Genomic DNA, 13,983 nt, shown 5'->3' with positions numbered 1-13,983 from the left:
AACCTCAATAGTGTTGACAATCTAGAATTTTCTCTCAGTAGCTGTTGAATTGCTTCAGATGATATTAATAAGTAATAATATATAATATCTATGACCAAAAGGTGTCCCTGCAAAATAATTTTTAGAGCCAATTAAAAAGATTTTAAGATGTAGTAAAATAAAACGTCAACTCTGTGTTTGCACAGCCAAGTTTTGATGTGATTTTGCCAACCATTTTGTCGGCTTTAAGTGCAGTCTAAAATTGTCTGTGTAAATAACCTGCCATTTTTGGCATGATTATACGACGATATCACGGCAGTGTGAATTTTTATGTTGCGACAGTGCATGTGCCCTATTCTCACGGTACAGTGAAATTGCCATCAAATCTTTTTGAAGTCACCGACAGTTTGCAGACTCAAATCACATTAAACTTGCTAAACTTTTTTTTAAGCATGATAGGTAAAGAAATGCAGGCATTCAGGTAAATTGCCTTTCTCCTTTGGTGATTTCTTTTTCAGTTGATTCCCTTTAAGTATTTCATGCTATTTTACAGAGCCTTTTATTTTTTAGCCTTTCCAGGGGGACTGGAAAGGAGAATTAATATAAGAATGAGAAAAATTGGAGAGGTTTTCGATTGATTCTGTATTAATGTCTATATTTCTCGAACGCTTTGCAGGGAAAATAGAAACTGAACTCTTACCATTATGTGCTCAAATGACCCTCAGCGACAATCAAAGCTACTCTCTCTTTTTTTTTAATTGTCTCTTTGATGTTTGATCTATCCTCCATTCCTTGAAGTTACCACACACGATTTCGAATTTTTCATTACTTGCCTTTCCTTTAACTATTCGGTTCATCAAGTTGAACAGCAGTTGCCGTGACTTTTTAAAGTCGCTTGGCCGGAAAGAACATTTAAAAATGTTATTTCCGGGCAAGCGACTTTCAGTTCCTTCTCCATTATTTGTTCCAGACTTAGATCCAGAATTAGAGTTAAGATCATATTTCCCTTCAAATCGTTCAACAAGAAAAGCTATAAACTTGCTATTTCTGTCACACAGATCGATCCATAAAAGGCTGGATTCTAATATTCAAGCCTGCTGATGATAATGAGAAGCCATCATTTAAGTTAGCTGTACAGAAAAGTCCTTGAAGAACCACGTTAATCCAGGATAATTACTCTTTTCTTCTATGTAAAATGTCCTTCATAACAATCACCACAACCAGCAACGAAACATAATCATAATCCTCACTGTTAACCTAATTCGCATCCTCAGCTTTATCCTCATGCTCAACCTCAACCTCAACCATAGCCTCAACCCCATCCTCATCCAAAGTCTCATCTTCATCCCATTCACCATCCTCATTCTCATCTTTACTGTCATCTGTATCCCCATCCTCATGTTTAGCCGCATAAGCATCGTCATCTCTATTCTCATTCCTATACTCATCCCCATAATCCTCATAATCATCTTCATTCCCATCCTGATTTTTCTCTTCCTTATTTACATCTCATTTTTGTCCTGTTACTGCTCCTCCTCCTTCTTCTCCTACTCCTCCTCCTTTCCTCCTCCTCCTCACCCTCATCCCCATGCATAATCTCATCCTAATCTTTTTATCCCGTTCCTCATCCTCTTTCACGTGTCATCCTTGTTCTTTTCGTTATCTACTGCTCGTCATCATCTTAGATCTTGGCAGGAGGTCAGCTCGTATCACCAGTGCACCCCCTTGCTATCCTGCTTCTCGAGCAATACTGTCTCTTGGCATGGTAAGTAAGAACGATCATCCTAAATGGAAGCTTTCATGTTAAAAAAAGACATGCCGAGGAGTGAATGACTGAAATTTCAATAAATTTGTATTTCCACCACGTTCCCTTATGACACGATTCTCAACTGCTACCGGAGCGGAGTATACCTTAAGGGCAGCACCACTTCTTTGGTTAGAAAAATAATTAGTCCATTAATTTAAAATGCTTTTATCTAAACCAATGTTCTACCATCTTATACTTGCTGAAAAAAAGAAAATACTCAAATGGCCATTAAACTACTGTTTAATAACAGTAATAACTAAACTCTTATTGCGACTTTTTTCGCAGTAGCCGTTAATAATGACTATATCTACGTACCTGCAAGGATTATTTTTTTCATGTCGATTTTTCAGGAAATTAAAAACGAGCTAGGAATACGTTGTTACCATCTATATTAAAATCCTGCCAATGTTTGCTTTCTAAGTTTAATGAAGTTCCGTTTTTTAGGTAGCCTCTATTTTACTATCAATCCAAATGATGATCTGCACCCAGCAAAACTAATTTCCCCTAAAAATTTCTAATAAGGAAACCTCCTTTAATCAATAAAAAAATAATAAAAAGACTACAAATACAAACAAAGGTCTATTTTAATTAAGTTACGTGACACTCTCTTGATCCCAAGAAGGTATTTAATGAGCAAGGCACTCCAAATCACACTTCATTCAGTCCAAACAGAAATAACAACGGTGAAACATGGAATTTATTAGTTTTCTCGACAATTGCCACAAACGATAGACAATACGCGAATTTTCGTTGTAGGGAACACAACATCAAGGTTAGAAATCATATCATCTGGCTACTGGTGATGAAAATACATTTGCCAGTAAATAAGATGAACCTGAACCTGGTGAAATCATCAATACATTTACTAAAATCACCTATTCAATTTGGTTGCCAACGTTCATGATAGATCAATACCATGTCCAACAACAAGACATTTCCAAGTTCTTCACATAATGTTTCCCTTCCTGCTTGCGTCTTGTTAGCTGAGGAAAGAAAAAACGGCGGTTATTACATCCATACGGCTACCTTCTTATGTTTCGTCGTTATTGCGATTTTGTCGCCGGTGGCAGTGGCGGCAAATGCACTGATTTTGGCCGCAATTTGGAAGAAGATGTCTCAGAGAACAACTTTTCATGTCCTTCTGAGTGGATTAGCGTTCACTGATTTATGCACAGGACTTATTGCTCAACCTATTGTTGCCGTACATACTTTGCTGTTCTCAACGTCTGGTTGTAATAAGAAGCCACAGATTTCTATTACGATAGGCGCCATTGGAGATTCCAGTTCAACCTACTTTATTTGTGCCACGACTCTTCTTATAACATTCATGTCTGTTGAACGATGGCTGCATATGACGCGGCGATCCTTGGTGACATCGCGTCGTCGAGGTATTGTCGTTGCCATGATATTACTCATGCCTTCTCCTTTGGCAGCTCTTCATGCATTAGAGGCCATAAAATTAACTCCTGCACTTGTGTTACATATCGCGCTTCTAACACTATCACTGATTTTTTTAATTACAACATCCATTGCCTATTTCAGCGTCCTACGAATCATTCGTCACCATCAACAACAAGTGAAAGCAAACGAACGATCTGCTAATTTTGGTCAACAGGCGATAAACTTGGCCAATTACAAGAAATCTGTGAATACAATCTTGTATATTCTCGGCTTGTTTTATATTTGTTTCATGCCTTATGCTGTTTGTCTAGGGCTGTATGTCCATGTAATGGATAACGGCTTTCAAGAACTATGGCTTGCAAACAGTTTGTCCGTAGCCCTCTTATTTTTATCTTCCTCACTCAATCCATGCCTTTACGTTTGGAGAATGAATGATGTTCGCAACGCAGTGAAACAATTATTCTGCTGAAGCGGTTAGCGAAAAGCAATAATTTCACTTTGATCTCGATGGAATGAAGTTGTAAGAAATTCCTGTATGTGATAATATTAGCGTGACTGGAATATCTTCTTTGAAGACCCATGACACTACGCAGCCGAGAAATTCAGTTATCATTTTGTCATGAGCAATTGTTTATCCCAATGAGTCTTTCACTATGAGAAATTCCACTTAAGATACGCTACAGAGTGGGTGAGAGTTCACGACGTCTCAAGTTTATCTTTTTTGATCCAAAACGGTAATATTATATCTGTAGCCAGAAAACGTTTCGTGAGCAAACATCGTTGACACCACATTTTGGTGCAAATATCTGCTTGAAAGAGTACTGTTCGCTGTATCTATAATCCTTGCGAGCCTGGGATCTGAAGAACTTGCCTTTTTCTCAGCGAAATTTAGGACTGATCAAGTCTATTGTAAATAAGAAAGTACAGTACGCGTTTACAGATAATGTAAGATAATAAGTATTTTCTAGCTTTATGATTTATGAAGAAAGATGCTGTGATGTAACGTGGGATCAAACTTCTAGCTATATTCAACAAAACATATATCCTGTAAAAATTATTTGAGAAAACTTATAAATATTTAACACTTTCTCGATCTATTCAAAACTGAACTTAAGCTTAGAGAATGATCCTTAAGAAATTCTTGAACAAATACGCTATGAGGCTACTGGCTCTGAATGCAATGCAGTAAACACTAAACTAAAATAATCGAACTTTACTTGAGTAAAGACAAAGATAAAATAGCACTCCACGAGGAGAATTTCCGTTTGTGCCTGTAAAGCAGCAGCAGAAGTCAATTTTCTCACAGATTGATCACTAAGATTGATAAATAAACGTTTTGTTTAGATATCAGGAAATTAAGATTACTCTATAATTATTTTATTCAAACGAAATTGAATTTCAAAAATACGCAGGTGGAATGGTCAAAGATTAAAGCTATGGAAATGAAAACCTTATTTCCTTAATCCGGTACACCCTCCCTAAATCTTCAAACACTCATTGTAAATAAAAGTCAATCCAAGTTATTAAAAGGAAGACTCATACAAAAACCTTCTTTTAAGTAAGTAGTGAAAGAATAGAACTTGATATATTAACACCTGCTGAGAAGTCAAAAGGTCTTTATTTTGACTTCTGCCTTCGGTGAAATAAATACACAAAAAGTGTTGAAAACAATCAATAACCAGTAACAACTCCAAGCCAACTGGACGTTCAGCAGCTTCTCCTGAAGCGTGGCATTCGGCGACTTAATTTAGTCACACAGGGTCAGTCTCAAAACATATCCTGAAGGATAAAGGCCCGAAATATTGAAAAAATATTCTTCCCTGACCATGAAATCAGCCTTGCTTATTGGCCTCTATTTCTCGGGCATGGTATAATAACTGATATCCCTTGGCTGCTAAGCCAATCAACACACTAGAATAGAATTGTTGAATTATCCAGTTTTTAATAATGAAAAATCGTGCAGAGTTTCTCCTATTTGAACACAGATTACGAATAACATTTTTCTTCAGCGCTCCTCTTCCCCCCCCCCCCCCCCCACCCACATTTCGTTTGTATTAATGGACTGAGGACAAACAGCTCTTTGCAGCTACCTCTTCACGTCACCTTCTTTTCATTAATTATGAACTCCACCAGGCCCACGATCTCAAATAAAAGCTATCTTAAGTAGAAACATGTTTCTCTGTTTTCTGTGCATCACAAGCTACGGCTTTCTCGAACCAACATTTGTTTGCCTGGCGAGTATAGATTAGCATTCTCTCTCGCCTTTTCCTTTTCTGTAATTCTACAAGGTATATACCATAACATAAGAAAATTTTGCCATCCCAGCGCTTGTTACTATAGACAAACTCTTCACGATGTGGACTGTACATACAGCAGTTGTAAAAGAAACAAAATCCAATTTATTTGCGTTAGATGAAATTTACATCTCCTTTAGTTTCATATGCAAAATGATGTCTTCTCTTTAACAGTATTTAATAACTATTAATTCTACTTTGAAAATTGATGCGGTAATTTATCGCAGTTTCCATAGTAAAGAATATTTTGGTGGAAGACCCATTTTCTGGGGATGAATTTGTGGGGGCTCGAGTTTTTTTTTTTGCGAATCTTAAAACCAAAAGGTTTAATGCCATACGGCATCCAAAGCTCCACACAAATAGACGGCACAGGAGTTCGCTGGTTTCCAATTTGAAACTACACTGTTCATAAAAGTGTAATGTATTATTAAGTCAGTGAAACAGGTATACATTCTTTTTTTTTTTTATAAGAACCCCTTTTATAAGAACGTTGAGGCCGAAATTAACTAAAATTTAAAAACATACGAAGAACATTACCCAGGATGAGAGTCAGTTAAGGACATTCTATTTTGACCAATCTTTATTAAATGAACAATATAAATACGGATAAAAATAACACATGTAAAACTTTAGTCTATACAGTGCAATTAACCCAAATTAGAAAGGGACATATTTTAATATTAACAACGGATTCCTTTTTGCATGCCTAGTACATATTTGAAGATGTCATTTTGGGTCGGACACCACATTACGGCACATATTGCTCTTTGCTAGGTGTCTTGGTCATGTCCGCATATATTTATTAAAATACTATAACAGGTAACTTATCGACACTTAAGAACTTTTCAGGCTCAAATTTGCAATAAAATAATTAAATAAACAAATAAATAAAAAACAATTAAATAAAGGGTGAATAAACAAATGAATGAATAAATAAATAAATAAAATAATAAGTAAATAAATAAATAAATAAATAAATAGATAGATAAATAGATAGATAGATAAAAAATAAATAAATAAATAAATAAATAAGTTAATAAATAAATAAATAAATAAATAAATAAATAAATAAATAAATAAATAAATAAATAAATAAATAAATAAAAATAAGAACGTTCAGTCTCGGCCCAAAAATTAGACGTTCTCATATATATAAAAAAGAGTGCACACGGAAAAAGAGAATCCGAGTCCTCCCAACTGGAGTCCGATCACCAGTAAAATTAGGGGAGTTGCTGGTTTTGGAATTGTCCGATGGTATTAAGAAAATTAATGTTTAGTTGAATAGCAGCAAGTGTTGATCAGGGGAATAATTTGCAATTCTGGAACATGTAATTTTCGTGGCCAAATTGTAACCTCAATTAGTTCAGTTTAATTTTATGAGAAGACGAGCCTTCATGGAGCGGAAATAAAGGTTGGTTTTAGAACTTCTTTGTTTGTTTTCCTGCCTGGATGAACTGTTGTGTATCAATTTCTAACCCGTAATTTTACCCCTGCTCCTGATGAACATGTCACATTTTCAGTACAATATAAAATAACGTTCCTTGTTATTTTTATGTTGCTGTCGTTGTGTTGTTCTGTAAAAGAGAAGATTTCGACGATATCGAAGAAAAATATGTAAATTATTCCAAAACACACAATACTCCAACACTTAAATATTTGCATTGGCTTTCAGATAGATTTAGAATTATCTTTAAGATAGTTATCATCACTGTGAATGCGCGTTGGCTTTGGGTTTTTAAAGTATATTATTGACACGCCGCAACTGAATACTCTACAAAATTTTAATGAACAAAAAACTTGACAAACGCAGTAAAATCTTTTCCATTAACTAGAGGGACGTTTTCACTGTTCAATACGGATGGTCAGACACTTAACACAAGCGACACATTTTAAAGAAAACGCATACCAGGAAACGCGGATTCCTCTTATTTGCACGAAAAAAGAATAAATTTTTATCCTAGCATTGATTTGTCCTTAAATATATGAAAAACATATATTTTGAACATATATTTTTATACGTCTGTTGGGTTGTTATGTAGTGGTTATTGCTAAGTATCTTGTGGAAGTGGATTAATTCATTGAGGAGTAATAACGTAAACAATTCAACGTGGGTTCTGGGAGAGCGCGCTCACTATCAAATTTCTTTATCAGGGTTTGAACTGAGTTCCGAGAAATTTCTTTTATGTCGATGACTGACAATATAAAAATGAAATTATAGGAGCCAATAGGAGAAAACGAGCATTTCTTAGAAAAAGCAGGCGCTAATCTTATAGAAAGCTTGCAGCTTGCAGCGCCGCTGATGATGACGACTACGATAATGAGGAAGTTGGTGGTGTTGCCTCATGTTTGCAAGTTTCTGCTTATGTTGTTACGTTTTTTTTTGTGTGTGTACGTTACCACATCTCAACACAGCGATTATCATCCACTCCATTAACTGCATAACCTTAAGACTGAACTCTTTCTACAGCAGAGTGTCCTCTAATTTTGCCGACAGAGTATCAGTTTTAACAATTGTTTTACCCCATTGCGGATGTCACTCATTCTCCAAACGTAAAGGATAGGGTTCAGGGAGGATGACAGAACCATAAAAATCACCGAAAATGAAAACGCCAACGCAACTTCAGAGTGATTTAGACGGGAAAGATGAAGACCAACAAAGACAAGAAACGGTAAGTAGCTTATGTAGAACAATGCCACAATGAGCAGGATTGAAAATACGGACTTTTTGTACTTCGCTAAGTTTATCGCTGGTTGAGCTAAATTCTGTGATGTCACATTGGCTTGAACCTGTTGCTGATGCTGTTTTATGATACGGAAAACTTTAAAATAAGCTATTGCCGTGGTAAGGAAACAAAGAAACAAAACAGTGAAAGAAACAGTGTTCAGTGCCAGTTCATAAACTCCATATAACACTTGGAATGTGCGTAATACAGCAATTGGAATAGGACAGATTAGTACTATTGCCACAATGAAGTATGCCACGCGCTTGGTGACCAAAGACCGGCCAGCCATGTACAGCCACCTTTCAACTGACATCAGTGTAATAAGAAATACAGTCAAGCTGTTGAAGTACGTGCCACATCCTTCTGAAACAACCTTGACGAAACGGTGTAGCGATAACCGGTCTTGAATATTCTGGGGTTCCTGCAGACACATCAGTTCGGTGGCAACATAAAAAGGTTGAGTGATGAGGCCTGTGCACAGATCAGTAAAAGCCAAACAACACAAAAGAATATAAGGAGGTGTTCTGAGTGTTGGATTCTTCCAAATTGCCGCCAAGACCAATCCATTTCCCGCCACTGCAATGGGCGACAAAAGAACGATGACAGCAGAAGCCGAGCTTGTGATTACCGGGGAAAGAGAACGTTGATTCCTTGCAAATCCGTCGAAGAAACAAAGACGCGGAAAGTGAGTCTCGTTGCTATTCATTGGCAACCAAGCTAACAGAGACAGAAAATCTAAAAACTGCATGTTCTAATTTGTACCGTGAGAGGAACGCTCACGGATTGCCGACACTTCGGTTGTGATCTACCTATTCACGACTCCAAAATTTCAATAACATTGATATGCTAAAAGAACTAGTGATCCAGCTGTTTTTCCCACGAAACCCTACCACAACAGTAATTAATTATCGAAATATATTATCAGTGACATATGAAACCTCAATAGTGTTGACAATCTAGAATTTTCTCTCAGTAGCTATTGAATTGCTTCAGATGATATTAATAAGTAATAATATATAATATCCATGACCAAAAGGTGTCCCCGCAAAATGATTTTTAGAGCCAATTAAAGATTTTAAGATGTAGTAAAATAAAACGTCAACTCTGTGTTTGCACAGCCAAGTTTTGATGTGATTTTGCCAACCATTTTGTCGGCTTTAAGTGCAGTCTAAAATTGTCTGTGTAAATAACCTGCCATTTTTAGCATGATTTTACGACGATATCATGGCAGTGTGAATTTTTATGTTGCGACAGTGCATGTGCCCTATTCTCATGGTAGAGTGAAATTGCTATCAAATCTTTTTGAAGTCACCGACAGTTTACAGACTCAAATCACATTAAACTTGCTAAACTTTTTTTTAAGCATGATAGGTAAAGAAATGCAGGCATTCAGGTAAATTGCCTTTCTCCTTTGGTGATTTCTTTTTCAGTTGATTCCCTTTAAGCATTTCATGCTATTTTACAGAGCCTTTTATTTTTTAGCCTTTTCCAGGGGGACTGGAAAGGAGAATTAATATAAGAATGAGAAAAATTGGAGAGGTTTTCGATTGATTCTGTGTTAATGTCTATATTTCTCGAACGCTTTGCAGGGAAAATAGAAACTGAACTCTTACCATTATGTGCTCAAATGACCCTCAGCGACAATCAAAGCTACCGTCTCTTTTTTTAATTGTCTCTTTGATGCTTGATCTATCCTCCAATCCTTGAAGTTACCACACACGATTTCGAATTTTTCATTACTTTCCTTTCCTTTAACTATTTGTTTCATCAAGTTGAACAGCAGTTGCCGTGACTTTTTAAAGTCGCCTGGCCGGAAAGAACATTTAAAAATGTTCTCTTCGGGCAAGCGACTTTCAGTTCCTTCTCCATTATTTGTTCCAGACTTAGATCCAGAACTAGAGTTAAGATCATATTTCCCTTCAAATCGTTCAACAAGAAAAGCTATAAACTTGCTATTTCTGTCACACAGATCGATCCATAAAAGGCTGGATTCTAATATTCAAGCCTGCTGATGATAATGAGAAGCCATCATTTAAGTTAGCTTTACAGAAAAGTCCTTGAAGAACCACGTTAATCCAGGATAATTACTCTTTTCTTCTATGTAAAATGTCCTTCATAACAATCACCACCACCAGCAACGAAACATAATCATAATCCTCACTGTTATCCTAATTTGCATCCTCAGCTTTATCCTCATGATCAACCTCAACCTCAACCTCAACCATAGCCTCATCCCCATCCTTATCCAACGTCCCAGCTTCATCCCATTCACCATCTTCATTCTCATTTTTACCCTCATCTGTATCCCCATCCTCACGTTTAGCCTCATAAGCATCGTCATCTCTATTCTCATTCCCATACTCATCCCCATCACCATCCTCATAATCATCTTCATTCCCATCCTGATTTTTCTCTTCCTTATCGTCATCTCATTTTCGTCCTGTTACTGCTCCTCCTCCTTCTTCTCCTACTCCTCCTCCTTTTCTCCCTCCTCCTCCTAACCCTCATCCCCACGCATAACCTCATCCTAATCTTCATCCCGTTCCTCATCCTCTTTCACGTGTCATCCTTGTTCTTTTCGTTATCTACTGCTCGTCATCATCTTACAACTTGGCATGACGTGAGCTCGTATCGCCAGTGCACCCCCTTGCTATCCTGCTTCTCGAGCAATACTGTCTCTTGGCATGGTAAGTTAGAACGATCATCCTAAATGGAAGCTTTTATGTTAAAAAAAGACAAGCCGAGGAGTGAATGACTGAAATTTCAATAAATTTGTATTTCCACCACGTTCCCTTATGACACGATTCTCAACTGCTACCGGAACGGCTTGCGGAGTATACCTTAAGGGCAGCACAACTTCTTTGGTTAGAAAAATAATTAGTCCATTAATTTAAAATGTTCTTATCCAAACCAATGTTCTACCATCTTATACTTCCTGAAAAAAGAAAATACTCTAATGGCCATTTAACTACCGTTTAATAACAGTAATAACTAAACTCTTATTGAGACTTTTCGCAGTAGCCGTTAATAATGACTATATCTACGTACCTGCAAGGATTATTTTTTTCATGTTGATTTTTCAGGAAATTAAAAACGAGCTAGGAATACGTTGTTACCATCTATATTAAAATCCTGCCAATGTTTGTTTTCTAAGTTTAATGAAATTCCGTTTTTTAGGTATTAGCGTCATGAATATTAACAACAGGATGAAAATCTATTTTACTATCAATCCAAATGATGATCTGCACCAAGCCAAACTAATTTCCCCTAAAAATTTCTAATGAGGAAACCTCCTTTAATCAATAAAAAAATAATAAAAAGATCACAAATAAAAACAAAGGTCTACTTTAATTAAGTTACGTGACACTCTCTTGATCCCAAGAAGGTATTTAATGAGCAAGGCACTCCAAATCACACTTCATTCAGTCCAAATAGTAATAACAACGGTGAAACATGGAATTTATTAGTTTTCTCGACAATGTTCGCAAACGTTAGACAATACGCGAATTTCCGCTGTAGGGAAGACAACATCAAGGTTAGAAATCATTCATGTGGCTACTGGTGATGAAAATACATTTGCCAGTAAAAAAGATGAACCTGAACCTGGTGAAATCATCAATACATTTACTAAAATCACCTATTCAATTTGGTTGCCAACGTTCATGATAGATCAATACCATGTCCAACAACACAACATTTCCAAGTTCTTCACATAATGTTTCCCTTCCTGTTTGTGGCTTGTTAGCTGAGGAAAGGAAAAACGGTTATTACATCCATACGGCTTCCTTCTTATGTTTCGTTGTTATTGCGATTTTGTCACCGGTGGCAGTGACGGCAAATACACTGATTTTGGCTGCAATTTGGAAAAAGATGTGTCAGAGAACAACTTTTCATGTCCTTCTGAGTGGATTAGCGTTCACCGATTTATGCACGGGACTAATTGCCCAACCTATTGCTGCCGTACATGCGTTGCTGTTCTCAGCGTCTGATTGTAATAAGAAGCCACAGATTTCTATAACGATAGGCGCCATTGGAGAATCCAGTTCAACCTACTTTATTTGCGCCACAGCTCTTCTTATAACACTCATGTCTGTTGAACGATGGCTTCATATGACTCGGCGATCCTTGGTGACATCGCGTCGTGGAGGTGTTGTCGTTGCTGTGGTATTGCTCCTGCCTACTCCTTTCGCAGCTCTTCATGCATTAGAAGCCATAGAGTTAACTCCTGCAATTGTGCTACATATCGCGCTTCCAACACTATCACTGATTTTTTTAATTATAACATCCGTCGCCTCTTTGAGCGTCCTACGTATTATTCGTCACCATCGACAACAAGTAAAAGCAAACGAACGATCTGCTAATTTTGGTCAACAGGCGATAAACTTGGCCAAGTACAAGAAATCTGTGAATACAATCTTGTATATTCTCGGCTTGTTTTATATTTGTTTCATGCCTTATGCTGTTTGTCTAAGGGTGTATGTCCATGTAAGGGGTGACGACTTTCAAGAATTATGGCTTGCAAACAGTTTGTCCATAGTTCTCTTATTTTTATCTTCCTCACTCAATCCATGCCTTTACGTTTGGAGAATGAATGATGTTCGCAAAGCAGTAAAACAATTATTTTGCTCAAGCGGTTAGCGAAAAGCAATAACTTCACTTTGGTCACAATCGAATGAAGTTGATGGAAATTGGTGTATGCATGTGATAATAATACCGTGACAGAAATATATTCTGCATTACGCAGCGGAGGAAGGCAGTTATCATTTTGAGCAATTGTTTATTCCCCGATCCAATTTTGGGTCTTCCACTATGAGAAATTCCACTTAAGATACGCTACAGAGTTGATGAGAGTTCACGGCGTCTCAAGTTTATCTTCATTGATCCAAAACGGTAATATTACATCTGTAGTCAGTAAACCTTTCTTGAGCAAACATCCTTAGCACCGCATTTTGGTGCAAATATCTGCTTAAAATAGTACTATACTATCATCCTTACGAGCCTGGGATCTGAAAAACTTGCCTTTTTCGCAGTGAAATTTACGGCTGATCAAGTCTATTGTAAAGAAGAAAGTACAGTACGCGCTTACAGATAGTGTAAGATAATAAGTATTTTTTTAGCTTTTTTAGCTCGTTTTATGCATTCATGATTTATAAAGAAAGATGCTGTGATGTAACGTGGAATCATACTTTTAGCTATATTCAACTGAACATATATCTTGTAGAAATTATTTGAGAAAACCTATAAATATTTAATACTTTCTCGATCTATTCAAAATGAACTTTAGCTTAGAGAAAGAGCCTTAAGAAATTCTTGAACAAATACGCTATGAGGGTACTGGCTCAGAAGGCAATGCAGTAAACACTAAACTAAAATAATATATCTTTACTTGAGTAAAGACAAAGATAAAATAACACTCCACAAGGAGCATTTCCCTTTTAGCATGTAAAGCAGCAGCAGCAGAAGTCAATTACAGTCACAGGTTGATTTTTGAGATTGATAAATCAACGATTTGTTTAGATGTCAGGAAATTAAGATTACACTATAATCATTTTATTTAAACGAAATTGAATTTAAAAAATACGCAGGTGGAACGGCCAAAGATTAAAGATCCGGTACACCCTCCTTCAATCTTCAATCAATCATTGTAAATAAAAGTCAATCTAAGTTATTAAAAGGAAGTCTCATGCAAACAACTTTTTAATTAAGTGGTAAAAGAATGGAACTTGATGTGTTTACACCTGCTGAAAAAGGTGAAAGGTTTTTATTTTGACTTCTGCCA

At 36.6% G+C, this 13,983-nt stretch overlaps 2 protein-coding genes across 2 annotated transcripts; both read left to right on the top strand.

Moving 5' to 3' along the window:
* Window positions 1–2,547: 2,547 nt before the first annotated feature.
* LOC146472290 (melanocortin receptor 4-like) lies at window positions 2,548–4,583 on the top strand. Its single transcript, XM_085119820.1, has one exon. It carries the CDS (start codon window positions 2,703–2,705, stop codon window positions 3,654–3,656), a length of 954 nt encoding a protein of 317 aa, XP_084975946.1. The 5' UTR covers window positions 2,548–2,702; the 3' UTR covers window positions 3,657–4,583.
* Window positions 4,584–11,661: 7,078 nt separating this feature from the next.
* Window positions 11,662–13,559, top strand: LOC146472289 (melanocortin receptor 4-like). The gene has a single exon (XM_085119819.1). It carries the CDS (start codon window positions 11,883–11,885, stop codon window positions 12,840–12,842), a length of 960 nt encoding a protein of 319 aa, XP_084975945.1. The 5' UTR covers window positions 11,662–11,882; the 3' UTR covers window positions 12,843–13,559.
* Window positions 13,560–13,983: the final 424 nt, after the last annotated feature.

The sequence above is a fragment of the Pavona decussata genome, unplaced genomic scaffold, assembly GCF_977016875.1.
Source record: "Pavona decussata unplaced genomic scaffold, jaPavDecu1.1 SCAFFOLD_100, whole genome shotgun sequence".
Classification (NCBI taxonomy): Eukaryota; Metazoa; Cnidaria; class Anthozoa; order Scleractinia; family Agariciidae; genus Pavona; species Pavona decussata.
The sequence above is the reverse complement of the archived record's forward strand: the minus strand, read 5'-3'. Positions and strand labels throughout refer to the sequence as shown.

Coding starts and splice junctions, on each gene's coding strand:
- LOC146472290 (XM_085119820.1), top strand. CDS start 2,703: ATGTCCAACAACAAGACATTTCCAAGTTCTTCACATAATGTTTCCCTT.
- LOC146472289 (XM_085119819.1), top strand. CDS start 11,883: ATGTCCAACAACACAACATTTCCAAGTTCTTCACATAATGTTTCCCTT.